Source organism: Oncorhynchus keta, chromosome 28, assembly GCF_023373465.1.
Source record: "Oncorhynchus keta strain PuntledgeMale-10-30-2019 chromosome 28, Oket_V2, whole genome shotgun sequence".
Taxonomy (NCBI): domain Eukaryota; kingdom Metazoa; phylum Chordata; class Actinopteri; order Salmoniformes; family Salmonidae; genus Oncorhynchus; species Oncorhynchus keta.
Genome location: NC_068448.1, coordinates 65916617 through 65940409, shown reverse-complemented (window position 1 = coordinate 65940409; position 23793 = coordinate 65916617). Strand labels below are relative to the sequence as shown.

The following is a 23793-nucleotide window of genomic DNA, read 5'->3' as shown; positions in this document are numbered from 1 at the left end:
ATACAGTTTTATATCTTTATGTTTGAAGCCTGAAATGTGGCAAAAGGGTTAGGACTTTGTTTTTGAAGTTTTTGTTTTGAGTTATTAAAATACTCCAGTTATACCAAGTTTGATTCTCCTGCGCTTGACTTCCCTGCCACCTACATACACGACGTGGCAATTCCAGGCGATGTGGGCTCCATTGCAACCTAGCTAGCTAGCTGGTAGCTGGTGTTGACATATAGCCAAAAATAAAAACAAAATAAACATTGGAAACAACAGCGCGGAACAATAGGTCGAGGTGTGTTGAATTGTGTTTGGGAAATAAAGATAGACATGGTTTTATAAAGGTACTGGTCATATTTAATTCAAGACAGAAATTTGTAGGCGGCTTAACTTACCCTGTCCTGGGACTAAACTTGTGTGCCAAGAGACCACTCTTTTTGGGGAAGCTATATGTTTTCAAAACTGCAATATGTACATGAATTCAGATTATGTCCGGGGATACACAACATCCTAAAATATACAGCACCAGTCAAAAGATTGTGTGCAAAGCTGTCACCAAGGCAAAGGGTGGCTACTTTGAAGAATCTCAAATATACAATATATTTTGATTTGTTGAACACTTTTTTTGGTTACAACATGATTCCATATGTGTTATTTCATAGTTTTGATGTCCTCACTATTATTCTACAATGTAGACAATAGTACAATTATAGAAAAACCCTTGAATGAGTAGTCCAAACTTTTGACTGGTACTGTGTATATACAGTTGAAGTCGGAAGTTTACATACACCTTAGCCAAATACATTTAAACTCAGTTTTTCACAATTTCTGACATTTAATTCTAGTAAAAATCCCCTGTCTTAGGTCAGTTAGGAGCATCGATATATTTTAAGAATGTGAAATGTCAGAACAATAGTATAGAAAATAATATATTTCAGCTTTCATTTCTTTCATCACATTCTCAGTGGGACAGAAGTTTACATACACTCAATTAGTATTTGGTATTATTGCCTTTAAATGGTTTAACTTGGGTCAAATGTTTTGGGTAGCCTTCCACAAGCTTCCCACAATAAGTTGGGTGAATTTTGGCCCATTCCTCCTGACAGAGCTGGTGTAACTGAGTCAGATTTGTAGGCCTCCTTGCTCGCACATGCTTTTGGTTCTGGTTCTGCCCACAAATTTTCTATAGATTGGAGGTCTGGGCATTTTGATGGCCACTCCAATACCTTGACTTTGTTGTCCTTAAGCCATTTTGCCTCATCTTTGGAAGTATGCTTGGGGTCATTGTCCATTTGGAAGACCCATTGGCGACCAAGTTTTAACTTCCTGTCGATGTCTTGAGATGTTGCTTCAGTATATACACATAATTTTACTACCTCATGATGCCATCTATTTTGTGAAGTGCACCAGCCCCTCCTGCAGCAAAGCACCCACACAACATGATGACAACAAGTATGATTCTCAATCAGAGACAACTAATGACACCTGCCTCTGATTGAGAACCATACTTAGGTAGCCTGGGTTTCACTGTGTGTTTGTGGGTGATTGTTCCTGTCTCTGTGTTTTGCACCAGATAGGGCTGTTTTTGGTTTTCCACGTTTATTGTTTTGTAGTGTTCATGTTTATCTGTTTTTATTAAACATGAATCAATATAACCACGCTGCGTTTTGGTCCTCCTCTACTTCACCACAGGAAAATCCTTACAGAATCACCCACCAACCAAGGACCAAGCCGTGTGGTAAACAGCAGCTGCAGCAAAAGCAGCAGCAGGAGAAGGAACAGCAACAGCGAGGTCAGGATTTCGGGACATGGGAGCAGAATCTGGACTACACAACTTGGGAGGAGATAGACAGGTGGGCGGTCGACCCAGGGAGAGTGCCGGAGCCCGCCTGGGATTCGATGGAGCAGTGCAAGGAAGGCTACAGGAGAATGAGGTTGGCGAAGCCAGCACGGCAGTGCGACAGGTACGAGAGGCAGCCCCCCAAAAAATTTGGGGGGGGGCAGACGAGGTGTGGTACTAAGCCAGGTAGCAGACCTGAGCTCACTCCTCGTGCTTATTATAAGCAGCGTATTACTTGTCAGGCACTGTGTTATGCGGTTAAGCGCACGGTGTCGCCAGTACATGCCCATAGCCCGGTGCGCTATAGGGCAGCCCCCCGAAAGTGCCATGCGAGTGTGGGCATCCAGCCAAGGCTGTAAGGTGCCTGCTCAGCGTGTCTGGTTGCCGGTGCGCAGTTTTGGTCCAGGGTATCCTCCCCCGGCTCTGCGTACTGTGTCTCCGGGGCGCTAGGAGGGTGCAGTGCGTCCTCTGCCTGCGTTTCGCTCGTGCCGGGCAAATGTGGGAGTGGAGCCTAAGGGAGAGGTGCGTGTAGTAAGCACCAGATCTCCCGTGCTTACCCACAGCCCGGTTCAACCTGTGCCTGCACTCTGGAGGGTCCGGGCTAGAGTAGTTGTCCAGCCTGGGGAAGTGGTGCCAAGGTTGCGCACCAGAGCTCCAGTGCTCCCCCACAGCCCGGTCCTTCAGGTGCCTCCTAACACCAAGCCTCCTGAAGGTCTCCCCAGCCTGGTGGTTCCTGTGGCAGCCCCACGCACCAGGCTGTCTCTCTGTCTCCTCCCTGCAGGTGGTCCCGCCTGTCCAGCGCTGCTGCCGGAGTCTCCCGCCTGTCCAGCGCTGCTGCCGGAGTCTCCCGCCTGTCCGGCGCTGCTGCCGGAGTCTCCCGCCTGTCCAGCGCTGCTGCCGGAGTCTCCCGCTTGTCCGGCGCTGCTGCCGGAGTCTCCCGCTTGTCCGGCGCTGCTGCCGGAGTCTCCCGCTTGTCCGGCGCTGCTGCCGGAGTCTCCCGCTTGTCCGGCGCTGCTGCCGGAGTCTCCCGCCTGTCCGGCGCTGCTGCCGGAGTCTCCCGCCTGTCCGGCGCTGCTGCCGGAGTCTCCCGCCTGTCCGGCGCTGCTGCCGGAGTCTCCCGCCTGTCCGGCGCTGCTGCCGGAGTCTCCCGCTTGTCCGGCGCTGCTGCCGGAGTCTCCCGCCTGTCCGGCGCTGCTGCCGGAGTCTCCCGCCTGTCCGGCGCTGCTGCCGGAGTCTGAGGCTCCAGAGCCCCTCAGCCCAGAAGCGCCAGAGCCCCTGCCCCTCTGTCCAGAGCTTCCCGCCCTCTGTCCCGAGCTGCCCCTCTGTCCAGTGGGGTCATTGAGAGGGGTGGCCATGGTTAGAAAGCCACGGAGGCGGACAATAAAGCGGACTAAGACAATGGTGAAGTGGGGTCCCCGTCCTGCGCCAGAGCCGCCACCGCGGACAGAAGCCCACCCAGACCCTCCCCTATAGGTCAAGGTTTTGTGGCCGGAGTCCGCACCTTTGGGGGTACTACTGTCACGTTCTGACCTTTTATTTCCTTTGTTTTGTATTTATTTAGTATGGTCAGGGCGTGAGTTGGGTGGGCAGTCTATGTTTGTTTTTCTATGTTTTGGGGTATTTCTATGTTTCGGCCTAGTATGGTTCTCAATCAGAGGCAGGTGTCATTAGTTGTCTCTGATTGAGAATCATACTTGGGTTGCACTGTTTGTTTGTGGGTGATTGTCTATGTTGATGGCTTGTTTCAGCGCAGCTCACATTAGCTTCACGGTTGTTATTTTGTTTACTGTTTTTGTATAGTGTTTCAGTGTTCAGTTCTTTCTTTAATTAAACATTCAACATGAACACATATCACGCTGCATATTGGTCCTCTGATCCTTCTCGCCTCTCCTCTTCAGATGAAGAGGAGGACGACCGTGACAGGTAGCTTCATTAAAAAACACCAGTCTCAACATCAACAGTGAAGAGGCGACTCCAGGATGCTGGCCAATTAGACAGAGTTGCAAAGAAAAAGCCATATCTCAGACTGGTCAATAAAAATAATAGATTAAGATGGGCAAAAGAGCACAGACCCTGGACAGAGGAAGATTGGGGAAAAAAAGGGTTATGGACAGACTAATCTAAGTTTGAGGTGTTCGGATCACAAAGAAGAACATTCGTGAGATGCAGAAAAATGAAAAGATGCCATCTGTCAAGCATGGTGGAGGCAATGTGATGGTCTGGGGATGCTTTGGTGGTAAAGTGGGAGATTTGTACAGGGTAAAAGAGATCTTGAAGAAGGAAGGCTAATACTCCATTTTGCAACGTCATGCAACGTCATGCCATACCCTGTGGACTGAGCTTAATTGGAGCCAATTGCTACAATAGGATAATGACGACAAACTATGCAAGAACTATTTAGGGAAGAAGCAGTCAGCTGGTATTATGTCTATAATGGAGTGGCCAGCACAGTCACTGGATCTCAACCCAATTTTTTATTTAGCTAGATAAGTAATTTAAGAACAAATTCTTATTTACAATGACAGCCTACCAGGGAACAGTGGGTTAACTGCCTTGTTCATGGACAGAACAACAGATTTTGACTTTGTCTGCTTTGATCTAGAAACCTTTCAGTTACTGGCCCAACACTCTAACCACTAGGCTACCTATTGAGCTGTTGTGGGAGCAGCTTGAGCATACTGTACGTAAGAAGTGCCCATCAAGCCAATCCAACTTGTGAGAGGTGCTTCAGGAAGCATGGGGTGAAATCTCTTCAGATTACCTCAACAAATTGACAACTAGAATGCCAAAGGTCTGCATATGTGTTATTTCATTGTTTTGATGTCTTCACTATTATTCTACAATGTAGAAAATAGTACAAATATTGAAAAACCCTTGAATGAGTAGGTTTGTCCATACCTTTGACTGGTACTGTAAGAAGATATCTGTGTTAGAAAGAGTACTATATTTCCTTTTGACAGAGTGATGCAGAAGGTAAAAAAGCATGCCTCCTATCCTTCACAAACAGACAGACTGACATAGAGAGGGAAAGGGAGTGTGGAGAGAGAGATAATTGAATGTAACAATTAACCTATTGGAATGATTTAATTGCATTGCCTCGACAACAGTCGTACCCAATACCCATTTATGCCAATAAAGCTCATTTCAATTTATTTGAGTTGAAAGAGAGAAAGAGGGAGGCTGAATTCCCTAACAATTGTCCTCCACCAAATCTTCCCACCTAACTGTCCTGACATGTTTGAGCAGGAGGGTCACAATAGCATGGAGCTTAGACCAGAAAGGATTGTAAAGCAGTGCTGTAGACTGCTGGAGTAATATCATAACAGCACACTAGAATCCTGTCCTGGCAGGCAGGAAGGTCCATTATGTCATTATCAGATTGAAATAGAGCTTCTGCTAGAGAATGTTACATTGGCACTATGGCACTCAGTCTAGCTGTAGCAACCCTCAATGTGAGGGCACTACAGCCTCCACCCAGAGGTCTGGACCTTGTGAGCTTGTCCTATAGTAGCAAGGTTGTCAGTTCAAGCCCTGTGTTGGCTGTTCTTGCTCTATCACCACAACACCATGATTTCTTAGCAGTTGGTTGCATCATGCTCACTCCATCTCAATTTTTTTTCAACTGCTTGTATTGTAACAGGAACAGGTAGGAGAGGAAATGTGGTCATTAGAGCAGACATTCTGTTGTGAGTGATTACTTTCTCCCTTCCTCCCACTCTCCCCCTCTCTGGGCTGCCTGCATTGACCCTTTTTAAAAAAAATAACTCTCTTGCTCTGACTTTATGCAGACACACTGGACTCTACCCCCACAGTCGCACATAGACTGACACCCCTACACACATATACACCCACACACACATAACATGCACACACATGCATACTGATGCCACACATACACACACACACACACACACACACACACACACACACACACACACACACACACACACACACACACACACACACACACACACACACACACACACACACACACACACACACACACACACACACACACACACACACACACACACACTTACAGACTCACCATATATGCTGCTGCAACTGTCTTTTATCTATCCTGTAGCCTAGTCACTTTAGCCCTACCTACAGTGCCTTCGGAAAGTATTCAGACTCCTTGACTTGTTCCACATTTTATTACGTTACAGCCTTATTCTAAAATGTATTAAATAAAATAAAAATCTCAGCAATCTACACACAATACCCCATAATGACAAAACAAAAACAGGTTTTTAGACATTTTTGCAAAAAATAAATATATGAATAACAGAAAAAATGTATTTACATAAGTATTCAGACTCTTTGTTATGAGGTGCATCCTGTTTCCATTGATCATCCTTGAGATCATCCTTGTCTATATAAGGTCCCACAGTTGACAGTGCATGTCAGAGCAAAAACCAAGCCATGAGGTCGAAGGAATTGTCCATAGAGCTCCGAGACAGGATTGTGTCGAGGCACAGATCTGAGGAAGGGTACCAAAACATTTCTGCAGCATTGAAGGTCCCAAAGAACACAGTGGCCTCCATCATTCTTAAATTGAAGAAGTTTGGAACAACCAAGACTCGTCCTAGAGCTGGCCGCCCAGCCAAGCAATCGGGGGAGAAGGGCCTTGGTCTGGGAGGTAACCAAGAACCCGATGGTCACTCTGACAGAGCTCTAGAGTGCCTCTGTGGAGATGGGAGAACCTTCCAGAAGGACAACCATCTATGCAGCACTCCACCAATCAGGCCTTTATGGTAGAGTAGCCAGACGGAAGCCACTCCTCAGTAAAAGGCACATGACAGCCCGCTTGGAGTTTGACAAAGGACACCCAGTAAGGGAAAAAAACGATTTAATCCATTTTAGCATAAGGCTGTAACCTAACAAAATGTGAAATGTCAAGGGGTCTGAATACTTTCTGAAGGCACTGTATATGTACAGTACATAGCTATCTCAATTACCTCATACCCTGCACATCGACTTGGTACTGGCACTAGCAGTATATAGGGCTCCCGAGTAGCGCAGCGGTCTAAGGCACTGCATCCCAGTGCTAAAGGTGTCACTACAGACCTTTGTTCGATTCCTGGCTGTATCACAAACGGCTGTGGTTGGGAGTCCCATTGGGCGGTGCAAAATTGGCCCAGCGTTGTTTGGGTTTGGCAGGGGTAGGCCATCATTGTAAGTAAGAATTTGTTCTTAACTGACTTGCCTAGTTAAACATTTTTATGCAAGTTTAGTGAAATTAAGGTTAAATAAAACAAATATTGCCATGTTATTTTCTACTCCTCTATATATAGCCATGTTATTTTCTACTCCCTGTATATAGTCATGTTATTTTCTACTCCTCTATATATAGTCATGTTATTTTCTACTCCTCTATATATAGCCATGTTATTTTCTACTCCTCTATATATAGTCATGTTATTTTCTACTCCTCTATATATAGCCATGTTATTTTCTACTCCTCTATATATAGCCATGTTATTTTCTACTCCTCTATATATAGCCATGTTATTTTCTACTCCCTATATATAGCCATGTTATTTCCTACTCCTCTATATATAGCCATGTTATTTTCTACTCCTCTATATATAGCCATGTTATTTTCTACTCCTCTATATATAGCCATGTTATTTTATACTCCCTATATATAGCCTTGTTATTTTCTACTCCTCTATATATAGCCATGTTATTTTCTACTCCTCTATATATAGCCATGTTATGTTCTACTCCTCTATATATAGCCATGTTATTTTCTACTCCTCTATATATAGCCATGTTATTTTATACTCCTCTATATATAGCCATGTTATTTTCTACTCCTCTATATATAGCCATGTTATTTTCTACTCCCTGTATATAGCCATGTTATTTTTACTCTTTATTTTTATTCGTTTTTCACTGTGTATTTATTCATCATGTAACTATTTAATAAAATACAAAAATTGTTATCTTAACATTAACTCTGCATTGTTGGAAAGGACCCATAAGTAATCATTTCACTGTTAGTCTACACCTGTTGTCTTCCATTCATGTGGCAAATACACATTTATTTGACATTTCTCTTGCTCTCTCTCTTGCTCTCTCTCTCTCTTTCTCCCCCTCTCGGAATGTAAGGCTCCTCTGGAGCCTTGGTACCCACTGCGCAAAATTACTCATCAGAAAAAAAAGTGTGTGTATGTAGAGACTGGGTTGCTTTCAGAGTCCAGCTTTTGTTTATGGTTGCATCATTTCTGGTAGTATTAGTCGGCTGAACCAATGAACCACCTTGCTGCAGTGGTTTTAACAGCAGCAGGGGAATAAATAAGGGTGCGTTCCAGATACACACATTGTGCACTGCAGACCTGCAGAAATCAGTGACGTGGTTGCTGAGACGCTTCCCCAGACATCGTAAAGATTTGATATTCTGTGCAAATCAACTTGCCTAATGTACTTTATCTGGAACGCACCCACAACTTTCCGCTTATCTCCGCTCCCTTCCCAGAACAGACCTCACAACCATCCCCGGGTGAGACAGTGCTTTGGCAATGTAAACATGTTTCCCATGCCAAAATATTGCTCTTGAGTTGAGAGAAGGAGAGAGAGAGTGCGATAAAGGCAGTATGTGGGAGATTCAATCCGCCTCTGTGTGGAAGGTTAATGGCTGTCATTTATTGGTGAATTTTCAACACAACTGCTTTCTGATTACCAGAGGAGATAGAGAGGGGGAGGGAAGGAGAGCGAGAGAGGTTGCCGCAATCAATATTTTATTCACTGCACGTCTGGGCAGCTGAATACACACAACAGCATTGACTCCCTTTCTTTCTTCATCTCTCTCTCTCTGACTGGGAGACTTTAATAAACCTATTGCGATTGACAGGTTAGTTGCATAATTTATTTTCACCAGCTGAGAGGCAGAGCAAGAGAGAGAGAGAGAGGCAGTGCGAAAGAGAGAGAGGCAGAGCGAAAGAGAGAGAGAGAGAGAGAGAGAGAGAGGGAGAGAGAGAGAGAGAGAGAGGCAGGGCGAAAGAGAGAGAGAGAGGCAGGGCGAAAGAGAGAGAGAGCGGAGGGGGGCGTGGCGTACTGTAAGCATGGTGTGTTTGGGCAGATGGATCCTTCTGGCTCCCTTGCACTCGACGTTTACTCCTCAAACCGATCACCGGGAACCCCTAATTTACCAGCCTTCGACCGTGTGTAATTAATTACCCGATTCTACTTAATGAGGTAGCTATGTTTTCATTTTCACAACCTTTATGTAGGGTATTTGCCTATGTTGTGTATATTGTCATAAACTCCGGTTAAATTATTTCCTTGATGACGAAGATTAATGTCTAGAAAAAGTTGAGGGAGTCTGTCCCACTCCATGGTTAATTTGTATTCGAAATCAAACAAGCAAACAAACTCTTATCCTCCAACCGTAGAAAAGCATCTGACTGGTCGACTCCTTTGTCAGATCGAATCAATGGGTATGGTCAGGGTTGGCTAGGTTACCTTCTAATTGTAATAATTTACAGTTACTAGTTACCTGTGAAATTGTAATAATTTATAGTTACTAGTTACCTGTCCAAAATTGTAATCAGTAACGTCATTTTTGGATTAACCAAACTCAGTAACATCATATAATTACTTTATGCTACTTTTTGAGTACTTTCCGTAAGAGGCATTAGAAGAAGACACGACATCTGTAAATAGCCCACCGAACTACCTCTTCCCCATGTTATTTATTTTTGCTGGTTTGCACCCCAGTATCTCCACCAGCATCTGCACATATATCACTCCAGTGTTACTGCTAAATTGTAATTATTTCGCCTCTATGGCCTATTTATTGCCCACCTCCCTACTCTTCAACATTTGCACACACTGTACATAGATCTTTCTATTTTTCTTTTATTTTGTGTTATTGACTGTACGTTTGTTCATGTGTAACTCTGTTGTTTTTGTCACACTGCTTTGCTTTATCTTGGCCAGGTCCCGGTTGTAAATGAGAAATTGTTCTCAACTGGCCTACCTGGTTAAATAAAGGTTAAATTAAAAAAAGTGCATTTGGTGTGTCATCATATTGGTCTCTGGCTGCTATGACGACACACCATCATAGAGTCTGATGAAACTTTAACTTGCTACTTTTTTTCAATGCTGAATTGAAAGTAATTGAAAAACAGAAAGGTATCATGTATTTTTTTCCACAAAATTCCTTTCTGAATGTAAAAGTAATTCAAGAAGTAACATCTAGTTTTTCAAAAGTATCTGTAATCTGATTACAATACTTTTTGCTGGTAACGTAACTGATTACAGTTAGTGTTTTTGAAATCCAATTACGTATAACTGATTGTGCAGGGGCGACCGGGATGCTGCAGTACAGTAGCCCATTGCAGATGGCCAGCTTCTTGGGTGTGCTGATTTGAAATCCGGGACACATCACCAATGTAGGTGTAACGGATGTGAAATAGCGAGCTCGTTAGCGGTGGTGCGCGCTAAATAGTGTTTCAATCGGTGACGTCACTTGCTCTGAGACCTTGAAGTAGTGGTTCCCCTTGCTCTGCAAGGGCCGCGGCTTTTATGGAGCGATGGGTAACGATGCTTCGTGGGTGACTGTTATTGATGTGTGCAGAGGGTCCCTGGTTCGCGCCCGGGTATGGGCGAGGGGACGGTCTAAAGTTATACTGTTACATAGGCAACTGGGTATTGAACCTGGGTTGTCGCCCCTGTTTTATCCCACTGATCTAAGGCCAAGTAAGGCACTTGAACCAGAATCTGTTGCACACTTAGGCTTTAGCAGAAGTAGTGTTTAGCCATCACCCCACCACTCTGGGGTGGGAGAGAGGAAGTTACGAAACAGACAGTCCTGAAAAAGTCTTATTGTACAAACGACAAACCTAGCTCCTATTAAGGCACTTGTGGAGATCAGAGAGGATCTGATGAAATAATAAGCAGATATTACACTTAGCCAACCAAAGGGGGGGAAGGAAAGAGAGAGTTGATGAGATGGGGAGAAAGCGAGAGGGATGGAGAGAGTGTATTGTGGTGTTAACTTATCTCTCTCCTCTCTGGAATGGCATTCTTTATAACTTGTGTGTGTGTTTTTAAAGAAAAGACCTGCTTTTTCAGCGTGGTTGAGTGTTCCCTATATGTCATTTAGGGTGAAGATAATTCACTTGGAACCACTTGTCTTTTCTCCTCAGGAAAGACACCCAGGCAAACACTGTATAGGTGTGTTTGGTTGACTTTATGGGTGTGGGCAAAAGACATACACATACACACCTCGTGGCCCAACATTGATTGCAGATACAGTGAGCTCAAGGAGCAGTAGGTGTGGGGGACAGGTCCAACCTTAGAACAACATTATCAGTTATATGTAATGACATGGACACACACACAGTAAGGAAGTGTTGCGTGTTGGTGCACACAGTTCACTGTTTGTGTCCAATATTGGAATGTGAGCGAGTTGGTCATGAGATGGGCATCAGGGAACCTAGTCTACCAACAACCATCAGCTGATCCTATTTCAAACCCCACCTGACAGGATCTGAAATGATGGTTTTACCAATCTTCCAAGATATAAATTGGCTGGTGATGGGCTATAGGGTCTCTCTCTCTCGATCCTTCCTTCTCTCTTTCCTTCTCTCTCTGTCTCCACATTGAAAGGGGAAGTGGTGTCTGTCTAGTCAGAAGTGTCATAGGGTTGCAGGAAGTGAAGTGGGGCTTGTGATTCTGCATCACTGTATCATCAGATTGTTTTCTACTCAGATATGACCTAATCTACCAGCTGAAAAAACATAAACACTGTGTATTTAACACATACACACACACATGACCCTGTGCAAAGATAGTGTTTGTGTGTGTGTCTTTCCTCTCTTGCAGGACAGGGGAAGTTTTTAATTCCAGGTGCATGTAGCTCAGTCTACCAGAAGATGGCAATGGTACCATAGACATGCATGTAAACAAACACCGGTGTTGTGTGCAAAATAGTGGGTTGTGGCCAGTTCCTCATGGATTACAGCCAAACACCGTTAAACAGAGTTGTAGTTATTTGGTGGTAAGTCTTTTTAGGGGCTGCAATGGAAAAACATTTGGGAACCTATCAACATTGCAGAAAGTAAATTCTGTATTGTCACAAACCCATGCTAGGTCTAATATGTTTAGCAGTTAGTTGGGTGTGTATCTTACGAGTGTAGGAGGATTTGGAAATAGGCAGATGAATGTGATTCTGTAGCAGGGTGATAACATGTGATATTGCTCATTTGGAAAGTAAATAACAAAACATGTTTGAGCACTTAGAAGTTTCGGAGGACTGAGGGAGGGGGAGTGCATCTGATGATTAGCCATATGCTGGGATATCATAACAAGAGCTGATCATGCAAGACATTTAAATATTCTACAGTGTGCATGTGCCTGTGTGTGCTGTAGAGACAGAGATAAGAAAACAGCCTGCTAGCCATGTCTAAACAGATTATTACAAAGCAACTGAACTCCACTGTTTGAAGTGGCTTCCTCTCTTCTCCTCTCCTCCTACCCTTCATCTGACCTGATATGAAAGGACTGTATAGGAGTTAGCAGATTTCCATTGTGCACCCTCCTCCTTATAGGGCCTTTTACTTATGCAGTTCTTTCACGTAAGTGCAGATGAAGGATGGAGACTGTACTATTGACATGCACTCAGGAGTAATACAACAATACTCTGGCAGGCAAATCAATGACCATCCAGATCAGGTGACTAACCTGATCAATGACCAGCCATACTCAACTGGCGGATGTTGCCCATATATAAATATTCGGTTGGGATTTTAACTTGCTACTGTTGACAGTTGTGAATAGTAGAATTGAAATTGGGTAGGGCATGGTCAGTTTTCCTCTTATGTCATTCACTGGCAGACCTTAGAGAGATATAACCTGTCAGAAATGTCCAGTTGATCAACTACTGAACATTACATTTACATTTAAGTCATTTAGCAGACGCTCTTATCCAGAGCGATTTACGGGTTAGCCTAATTTACCCATCTATGTAAATCTTGTAATTATCATTGCCAGATTACTCTACCCCCCAGGGGGCCCACATTGATTTTGTTGAGTCACTCGGGTGTCATAACACACGGTCCTGGGCAAAATGTGTAGATTTGCAGGAAATTATCTTTAAAACTACAAAAAAACACAGATACTGGACAGAGGAACTCTGCTTAGAAGGCCAGCATCCCGGAGTCGCCTCTTCACTGTTAACGTTGAGACTAGAGGTCGACCGATTATGATTTTTCAACGCCGATACCAATTATTGGAGGACCAAAAAAAAGCCATTACCGATTAATCGGAACGATTGTATTTATTTATTTGTAATAATGACAATTACAACAATACTGAATGAACACTTATTTTAACTCGATATAATACATCAATAAAAATCAATTTAGCCTCAAATAAATAATGAAACATGTTCAATTTGGTTTAAATAATGCAAAAACAAAGTGTTGGAGAAGTAAAAGTGCAATATGTGCCATGTAAAAAAGCTCATGTTTGAGTTCCTTGCTCAGCATATGAGAACATATGAAAGCTGGTGGTTCCTTTTAACAGGAGTCTTCAATATTCCAAGGTAAGAATTTTTAGGTTGTAGTTAATATAGTTTTATAGGACTATTTCTCTCTATACCATTTGTATTTCATATACCTTTGACTATTGGATGTTCTTATAGGCACTATAGTATTGCCAGTGTAACAGTATAGCTTCTGTCCCTCTCCTCGCCCCTACCTGGGCTCGAACCAGGAACACATCAACAACAGCCACACTCGAAGCAGCGTTACCCATCGCTCCACAAAAGCCTTGCAGAGCAAGGGGAACAACCACTCCAAGTCTCAGAGCGAGTGACGTTTGAAACGCTATTAGCGCGCACCCTGCTAACTAGCTAGCCGTTTCACATCGGGTTACACCAGCCATTAGGCTGATAAGATTGAAGTCATAAACAGCGCTGTGCTTGCGAAGAGCTGCTGGCAAAACGCACGAAAGTGCTGTTTGAATGAATGCTTACGAGCCTGCTGCTGCCTACCATCGCTCAGTCAGACTTCTCTATCAAATCATAGACTTAATTATAACATAACACACAGAAATACGAGCCTTTGGTCATTAATATGGTCGAATCGGGAAACTATAATTTCGAAAACAAAATGTTTATTATTTCAGTGAAATACAGAACCGTTCGGTATTTTATCTAACGGGTGGCATCCCTAAGTCTCAATATTTGTTACATTGCACAACCTTCAATGTTATGTCATAATTACGTAAAATTATGGCAAATTAGTTCGCAATGAGCCAGGCGGCCCAAACTGTTGCATATACCCTGACTCTGTGTGCAATGAATGCAAGAGAAGTGACACAATTTCACCTGGTTAATATTGCCTGCTAACCTGGATTTCTTTTAGCTAAATATGCAGATTTAAAAATATGTACCTCTGTGTATTGATTTTAAGAAAGGCATTAGTGTTTATGGTTAGGTACAGTCGTACAACGATTGTGCTTTTTTCGCAAATGCGCTTTTGTTAAATCATCCCCCAGCGTTGCATCGATTATATGCAACACAGGACACGCTAGATAAACTAGTAATATCATCAACCATGTGTAGTTATAACTAGTGATTATGATTGATTGATAGTTTTTTTATAAGATAAGTTTAATGCTAGCTAGCAACTTACCTTGGCTTCTACTGCATTCGCGTAACAGGCAGGCTCCTCATGGAGTGCAATGAGAGGCAGGTGGTTAGTGTTGGACTAGTTAAATGTAAGGTTGCAAGATTGGATCCCCCAAGCTGACAAGGTGAAAATCTGTCGTTCTGCCCCTGAACAAGGCAGTTAACCCACCGTTCCTAGGCCGTCATTGAAAGTAAGAATGTGTTCTTAACTGACTTCCCTAGTTAAATAAAGGTATTAAAAAATGTATTATTATTATTTTTTGTAATTGTTAAAATCGGCGCCCCAAAATACCAATTTCCGATTGTTATGAAAACTTGAAATCGGCCCTAATTAATCGGCCAACCTCTAGTTTGAGACTGGTGTTTTGCGGATACTATTTAATGAAGCTGCTAGTTGAGGACTTGTGAGGCATCTGTTTCTCAAACTAGACACTAATGTACTTGTCCTTTTGCTCAGTTGTGCACTGGGGCCTCCCACTCCTCTTTCAATTCTGGTTAGAGCCCGTTTGCGCTGTTCTGTGAAGGGAGTAGTACACAGCGTTGTATGAGATCTTCAGTTTCTTGGTAATTTCTCACATGGAATAGCCTTCATTTCTCAAAACAAGAATAGACTGACGAGTTCCAGAAGAAAGTTATTTGTTTCTGGCCATTTTGAGTCTGTAATTGAACCCACAAATGCTGATGCTCCAGATACTCAACTAGTCTAAAGAAGGCCAGTTTTATTGCTTCTTTAATCAGGACAACAGTTTTCAGCTGTGCCAACATAATTGCAAAAGGGTTTTCTAATGAGTAATTAGCCATTTAAAACGATAAACTTTGATTAGCTAACCCGACTTGCCATTGGAACACAGGAGTGATGGTTGCTGATAATGGGCCTCTGTATACCTATGTAGATATTCCATTAAAAGTCAGCTGTTTCCAGCTACAATAGTCATTTACAACAGTATCAATGTCTACACTGATCAATTTCATGTTATTTTAATGGACAAAAAATGTGCTCTTTCAAAAACAAGGACATTTCTAAGTGACCCCAAACTTTTGAACGGTAGTGTATATATATTTTTTCTTTCTTTACAAATTGATACTTGGAGTCAAATATTGATATAATATCGTCCAAAAATAATGTTGCTATAGTGACTGTATTGACCCCCCCCGTCCCCCCGTCATCCAAAGACGTCATCCGGACTTCTTTGGAAAGTCATCAATGAGTCACATGATCTTGTGAGCTAAGGCTAGGATGGATTCCATTGTCAATACCACAAAGGCACATACACACACTTACACGTGGGTGGTGTGTAGACAGACAGTTCCCAGGGATAGGAGATCCCGGACATGAATCTCACCCCCAGCTCCCCATTGGCCGTCTGTCAGTGATTGACATGTCTTTGTCCAATAGTTCTACCCTAGGCCCCACCTCATCTTCCCTCCCTCTATTCCTTCTCACATTCACTCCAACTCGCAGCTAGAGTACAGTTAGATTTGCCGTCTTCCGACAGAGAGAGAGTGTGTGTGTGTGTGTTATCTGACGTGAGAGAATAGGACAGGCTTGGAAATCATGGGGTTCCCACACCGTGAGTGGGTACAGGTCAGTGAAACACTGTCACTGTGTGGGTCTCACTCTGTCTCTTTCTATTCATCTTTCTCTCTCTCGGTCTGTCTTTTCATAGCTCAGGAAAAGGTGTGTCTTGTTACTGTTGGCTTTCTTTTATAATTGAAGTTGCTGTGGGTGGGTGTGTGTGTGTGTGTCTTGCATGACTTTGTCTGAGCGTGTGTGTGAGAGAACTCTGCATGCTGCCACCTGGCTGGTGAGAGATCCAGAGTGGTCAGCCTTGGCCTCCTCAATTAGAGTGAGTGCTGGCTGTACATCTAGTGTTGTCCCGTGGACTCAAGCATGCAACACAATTTCATAAGAAACTGTATCGGTCAACTCCTATTGACCCACAGTAGACTACTAGCCCTTGTTTCTTTGTCAGAAATATAAACTGATATATGATTTTTAAAAATATATATATTTTTTTAAATCTTTCATTTGCCACCCTCCTTTCTCTCCTCCTAATCTTCCTCCTTTCTCAGTGGCTACTCCCTGCAGCACCGGTCTAACCGGACCCATTGTTAAATGTTTGTCACGGTGAATATTGCAGCTGCACACACCTCACACTTCTCTCTCAATAGAGAAAGAAATACTTTTTTTTACTTTTTAAATGAAGAGTTGAGGGAATTTCTCTTCTACTTTCTAAAACAATTCTGCAAGTTCATAAAGACACACAGACATATGTCCAGAGGTGTGTGTGTGTTTAGGAGGTATGGTATTAGTTGTAGTTGGCTTTCCTGCTGTCGTGTCCTTATTTACAGAAAACAACATTTATAGAGCACAGTGTGTGTATGTTTGTAATACCTACATGAAAGTGTGTGTGTGTAGGGTAATATAATACGGTACATGCAGGTAACGGAAGCATGAGTATTTGCATGAAGTGAGCGTTATTTCCATACGGAGTGAATGAGTGAAAGCAGAGGGAGTGAATGAGTGAAAGCAGAGGGAGTGAATGGAAGTGTGTGTAGACTCTCTCTGTTTCTCCAGGAACCATTTTAGGAAATTAATGCCATGATAAAGGGGAGACCTTGCCAGGAAGGCGCACCCACACTCACACACATGCTTGCACATGCAAGCATACACACACACACACACACACACACACACACACACACACACACACACACACATTGCAGCTCTGTTGGTAGGACACCAGGTTGCTGATCTTGCCATGCTCTTTTTCTGGGTCAGTCTGTTTGGCGCCATCTCTCTAATCTCTCACTTGTTTCACCATGTCTGAGCAGCTCACCTGCCTCAATGTTTCTGTCAATACACACTTACTCTCAGATAGTCATAAACGTGTTCAGGAGCGCATGTCTGACCTGTTTTAGATGATTTGAATCTGCTGTTTAGGTTTTAAAGAACACACACAAATACACGCACACAAATAATGCTGGATTAAACATCACACTGCTGTGTCATACCTCCACCGTTGTCCTGTTTCTCTATGATAATCCTATTGTTTAGTGCCTGCTCTGTGACCAGAGAGGGAGAAAGGGATGTAGAGAGATGAGATATAATTAACTTTATCTTTAAATAAAGCTGGAATCCGTAGCTGTGAAACTCCCAAGTCCATTTGCAATATTACAACAAAGACGTTACTTCAAACCAAGAACATTGTTTTTTTCCCATCAGACATCAGTGCACGCGCAAACAGCAGAGTATTTTTTGACAACGATGCTCCATTTCCTAAACTAAATAAAAACAAATGCACCTGGGGTGACTTTCATCTCATGCAGATCTCAAATCAAATTGTGTTTGTCAGATGCTTCATAAACAACAGGTGTAGATGTAACCGGTGTGAAGTGGCTAGCGGGATGCTCCCTTCGTACATCAGCTGATATCTCAAAGTGCTGTACAGAAACCCAGCCTAAAACCCCAAACAGCAAGCAATGCAGGTGTAGAAGCACGTTGGCTAGGAAAATCTCCCTAGAAAGGCCAAAACCTAGGAAGAAACCTAGAGAGGAACCAGGCTATGTGGGGTGTCCAGTCCTCTTCTGGCTGTGCCGGGTGGAGATTATAACAGAACATGGCCAAGATGTTCAAATGTTCATAAATGACCAGCATGCTCAAATAATAATAAGGCAGAACAGTTGAAACTGGAGCAGCAGCACAGTCAGGTGGACTGGGGACAGCAAGGAGTCATCATGTCAGGTAGTCCTGGGGCATGGTCCTAGGGCTCAGGTCCTCCGAGAGAGAGAAGGAGAGAATTAGAGAACGCACACTTAGATTCACACAGGACACCGAATAGGACAGGAGAAGTACTCCAGATATAACAAACTGCCCCCCGACACACAAACTACTGCAGCATAAATACTGGAGGCTGAGACAGGAGGGGTCAGGAGACACTGTGGCCCCATCCGAGGACACCCTCGGACAGGGCCAAACAGGAAGGATATAACCCCACCCACTTTGCCAAAGCACAGCCCCCACACCACTAGAGGGATATCTTCAACCACCAACTTACCATCCTGAGACAAGGCTGAGTATAGCCCACAAAGATCTCTGCCATGGCACAACCCAAGGGGGGGCACCAACCCAGACAGGATGACCACATCAGTGAATCAACCCACTCAGGTGACGCACCACTCCCAGGGACAGCATGAGAGAGCCCCAGTAAGCCAGTGACTCATCCCCTGTAATAGGGTTAGAGGCAGAGAATCCCAGTGGAAAGAGGGGAACCGGCCAGGCAGAGACAGCAAGGGCGGTTCGTTGCTCCAGAGCCTTTCCGTCTCACCTTCCCACTCCTGGGCCAGACTACACTCAATCATAAGACCCACTGAAGAGATGAGTCTTCAGTAAAGACTTAAAGGTTGAGACCAAGTTTGCGTCTCTGACATGGGTAGGCAGACCGTTCCATAAAAATGGAGCTCTATAGGAGAAAGCCCTGCCTCCAGCTGTTTGCTTAGAAATTCTAGGGACAATTAGGAGGCCTACGTCTTGTGACCGTAGCGTACGTGTAGGTATGTACGGCAGGACCAAATCAGAGAGATAGGTAGGAGCAAGCCCATGTAATGCTTTGTAGGTTAGCAGTAAAACCTTGAAATCAGCCCTTGCTTTGACAGGAAGCCAGTGTAGAGAGGCTAGCACTGGAGTAATATGATCAAATTTTTGGGTTCTAGTCAGGTTTCTAGCAGCCATATTTAGCACCAACTGAAGTTTATTTAGTGCTTTATCCGGGTAGCCGGAAAGTAGAGCATTGCAGTAGTCTAACCTAGAAGTGACAAAAGCATGGATTAATTTTTCTGCATAATTTTTGGACAGAAAGTTTATGATTTTTGCAATGTTACGTAGATGGAAAAAAGCTGTCCTTGAAATGGTCTTGATATGTTCTTCAAAAGAGAGATCAGGGTCCAGAGTAACGCCGAAGTCCTTCACAGTTTTATTTGAGACGGCTGTACAACCATTAAGATTAATTGTCAGATTAAACAGAAGATCTCTTTGTTTATTGGGACCTAGAACAAGCATCTCTGTTTTGTCAGAGTTTAAAAGTAGAAAGTTTGCAGCCATCCACTTCTTTATGTCTGAAACACATGCTTCTAGCAAGGGCAATTTTGGGGCTTCACCATGTTTCATTGAAATGTACAGCTGTGTGTCATCCGCATAGCAGTGAAAGTTAACATTATGTTTTCGAATAACATCCCCAAGAGGTAAAATATATAGTGAAAACCATAGTGGTCCCAAAACGGAACCTTGAGGAACACAGAAATTTACAGTTGATTTGTCAGAGGACAAACCATTCACAGAGAGAAACTGATATCTTTCCGACAGATAAGATCTAAACCAGGCCAGAACTTGTCCGTGTAGACCAATTTGGGTTTCCAATCTCTCCAAAAGAATGTGGTGATCGATGATATCAAAAGCAGCACTAAGGTCTAGGAGCACGAGGACAGATGCAGAGCCTCGGTCCGATGCCATTAAAATGTAATTTACCACCTTCACAAGTGCCGTCTCAGTGCTATGATGGGGTCTAAAACCAGACTGAAGCATTTCTTATACACTGTTTGTCTTCAGGAAGGCAGTAAGTTGCTGCGCAACAGCCTTTTCTAAAATTTTTGAGAGGAATGGAAGATTCGATATAGGCCGATAGTTTTTTATATTTTCTGGGTCAAGGTTTGGCTTTTTCAAGAGAGGCTTTATTACTGCCACTTTTAGTGAGTTTGGTACACATCCGGTGGATAGAGAGCCGTTTATTATGTTCAACATAGGAGGGCCAAGCACAGGAAGCAGCTCTTTCAGTAGTTTAGTTGGAATAGGGTCCAGTATCCAGCTTGAAGGTTTAGAGGCCATGATTATTTTCATCATTGTGTCAAGAGATATAGTACTAAAACACTTGAGCGTCTCTCTTGATCCTAGGTCCTGGGAGAGTTGTGCAGACTCAGGACAACTGACCTTTGAAGGAATACGCAGATTTAAAGAGGAGTCCGTAATTTGCTTTCTAATAATCATAATCTTTTCCTCAAAGAAGTTCATGAATTTTTCACTGCTAAAGAGAAAGTCATCCTCTCTTGGGGAATGCTGCTTTTTTGTTAGCTTTGCGACAGTATCAAAAAGGAATTTCGGATTGTTATTATTTTCCTCAATTAAGTTAGAAAAATAGGATGATCGAGCAGCAGTAAGGGCTCTTCGATACTGCACGGTACTGTCTTTCCAAGCTAGTCGGAAGACTTCCAGTTTGGTGTGGCGCCATATCCGTTCCAATTTTCTGGAAGCTTGCTTCAGAGCTTTTTGTCCTCTGGCGTCCTTTGGTAGACAGAGGGAATCTGGAATCTTTGTGTTGTCTGAATTTATAGCACGACTTTTGATGTTCCTTGGTTGGGGTCTGAGCAGATTATTTGTTGCAATTGCAAACGTAATAAAATAGTGGTCCGATAGTCCAGGATTATGAGGAAAAACATTAAGATCCACAACATTTATTCCATGGGACAAAACTAGGTCCAGCGTATGACTGTGACAGTGAGTGGGTCCAGAGACATGTTGGACAAAACCCACTGAGTCGATGATGGCTCCGAAAGCCTTTTGGAGTGGGTCTGTGGACTTTTCCACGTGAATATTAAAGTAACCAAAGATTAGAATATTATCTGCTATGACTACAAGGTCCGATAGGAATTCAGGGAACTCAGTGAGGAACGCTGTATATGGCCCAGGAGGCCTGGTAACAGTAGCTATAAAAAGGGATTGAGTAGGCTGAATAGATTTCATGACTAGAAGCTCAAAAGACGAAAACGTCATTATTTTTTTTGTAAATTGAAATTTGCTATCGTAAATGTTAGCAACACCTCCGCCTTTGCGGGATGCACGAGGGATATGGTCACTAGTGTAGCCAGGAGGTGAGGCCTCATTTAACACAGTAAATTCATCAGGCTTAAGCCATGTTTCAGTCAGGCCAATCACATCAAGATTATGATCAGTGATTAGTTCATTTTCAATAATTGCCTTTGAAGTAAGGGATCTAACATTAAGTAGCCCTATTTTGAGATGTGAGGTATCATGATCTCTTTCAGTAATGACTGGAATGGAGGTGGTCTTTATCCTAGTGAGATTGCTAAGGCGAACACCGCCATGTTTAGTTTTGCCCAACCTAGGTCGAGGCACAGACACGGTCTCAATGGTGATAGCTGAGCTGACTACACTGACTGTGCTAGTGGCAGACTCCATTATGCTGGCAGGCTGGCTTACAGCCTGCTGCCTGGCCTGCACCCTATTTCATTGTGGAGTTAGAGCCCTCTCTATGTTGGTAGATAAGATGAGAGCACCCCTCCAGCTAGGATGGAGTCCATCACTCCTCAGCAGGTCAGGCTTGGTCCTGTTTGTGGGTGAGTCCCAGAAAGAGGGCCAATTATCTACAAATTCTATCTTTTGGGAGGGGCAGAAAACAGTTTTCAACCAGCGATTGAGTTGTGAGACTCTGCTGTAGAGCTCATTACTCCCCCTAACTGGGAGGGGGGCCAGAGACAATTACTTGATGCCGACACATCTTTCTAGCTGATTTACACCCAGAAGCTATGTTGCGCTTGGTGATCTCTGACTGTTTCATCCTAACATCGTTGGTGCCGACGTGGATAACAAAATGATCCTATTTATTCAAAATGATCCTATTTACACTTTAGTCCATTTTGACACTATAATATTTTTTTTGATGCCACATATGCAATTTTCAAAAGGAGAAGTTTCTTTTTTGGTTGAGTTGGACTTTAGCATTAAGCATTAAGCCGTGGCTTACGGAGAAGACGGCCTATGGCAACAGTGCGTGAATTCCATTGTGTTTCCTCCTCTCCTCTCCTCGTTGTCTTTAGCCTGCTACTACAGGCCATTCCTGATGTGCTGCTATTCACCAGTTCCCATTCAAACACTCTTACCAGCCTTTATCTGCATATTTACACACACATACAATCTACTGCCATGGGGGTAACAGTAACATGAAGGTTGCAGTCAGACTCCATAAACTTGTCATTGACGTCATGTTGTCTACCTGGTCTCTCTGTCTGTCCCTGTCTCTCCCTACCTCCCTCCCCCTCTGCCTGTTCACCAGGTGAGCCCTGGGCGCCGAGCGTGCTAGCCAATAACCATGCTGCGCCAATCTGAGCCTACCAATAGCACGTTGCACCTGGTTGCTACGGATATGAGTGAAATTATGGAGAATTTGGACACTCGTGAGCTGTACCTAGGAGACGGGGAATATGACACTACAGACTTTAAACTCCCAGGTAGGGTGTGTGTGTGCGCAAATGTTTTATTCATTGATTGATGGATTAGTTTATAAGAAGACAGTTTTACCCATCTAACTATTTATAACCTATTCATGAGCAACAAAGTGTGTGTAGTGTGGGCAGGTATGTTTTGCTCAAGATGTTGTGTGGGGAATGCTATGTCTTACAGATGTGTGTGTGTAGTGTAGTTTCTGATGTGTGTGTGTGTGTGTAGTGTAGTTTCTGATGTGTGTGTGTGTGTTCCCCCAGAGGAGCGTCGGGGCTTTGCGTCTGTCTACAATACTGTGGGGTTTAAGGAGGCAGAGGTCAAGGTGTTTCTCTCCTCTCCCATCACCGCTAAGATACTAGAAGTGGAGAGATTCACCTCTGCACAGGACCGCTTCAATATCACATCACAGCGCAGTGTCAACAAGGTACACACGCACATACCTCAGCAAAGCACCACAACACACACACACACACTCACTCACTCACTCAGCCATACCTTTTATATTTTTCCTGTCTGTGTAGAGTCTGCCTGCGGTATTTAAGATTGAAATGAGACATGGAGAGTTCAGCTGGGTGGTCAAGAGGAAGGAGAAACACTTCCTGGACCTCCATAGAGAACTGCTCCGATACAAGACTTTCATGAGAATACCACTACCCTCCCGCAGGTACACACACACACACACACACACACACCTGTTTGTTTTACTACCCTTGTGGGGACCAAAAAATGGATTCCTATTTGATATCAAATTTTTACTAACCCTTAACCCCTCACCCTAATCCTAACTCTAATTGGAACTCTAAACCTAACCCCAAAGCCTAAAATAGACTTCCCCCCCCCCCCTTCTGGGGACTGGCAAAATATCCCCACTTGTCCAAGTGTTCCTTCTTTTTACTACTAGGATAGTACAAACAAACAAACAAACACACACACACACACACACACACACACACACACACACACACACACACACACACACACACACGTAGTATCAAAGATGTTGAAACTGAAAAGACACTAACAATTTCCTAT

The 23793-nt window shown here is 43.6% G+C and overlaps 1 protein-coding gene across 2 annotated transcripts in view; it reads left to right on the top strand.

Annotated features, from left to right (window-relative positions):
- Positions 1–8839: 8839 nt before the first annotated feature.
- The window catches only part of LOC118361692 (phospholipase D1-like), a 35487-nt gene continuing 20533 nt past the window's right edge, over positions 8840–23793 (top strand). Inside the window, exons 1-4 of one of the 2 annotated variants that reach the window (XM_035741835.2) lie at positions 8840–9028; positions 22595–22769; positions 23022–23185; positions 23283–23425. In XM_035741835.2, the coding sequence (XP_035597728.2) occupies positions 22631–22769; positions 23022–23185; positions 23283–23425 (446 nt within the window). In that variant the 5' untranslated portion in view covers positions 8840–9028; positions 22595–22630. Of the gene's footprint in view, positions 9029–15930; positions 16057–22594; positions 22770–23021; positions 23186–23282; positions 23426–23793 lie in introns of those variants that run through there. The other variant, XM_035741834.2, reaches the window with a different exon arrangement.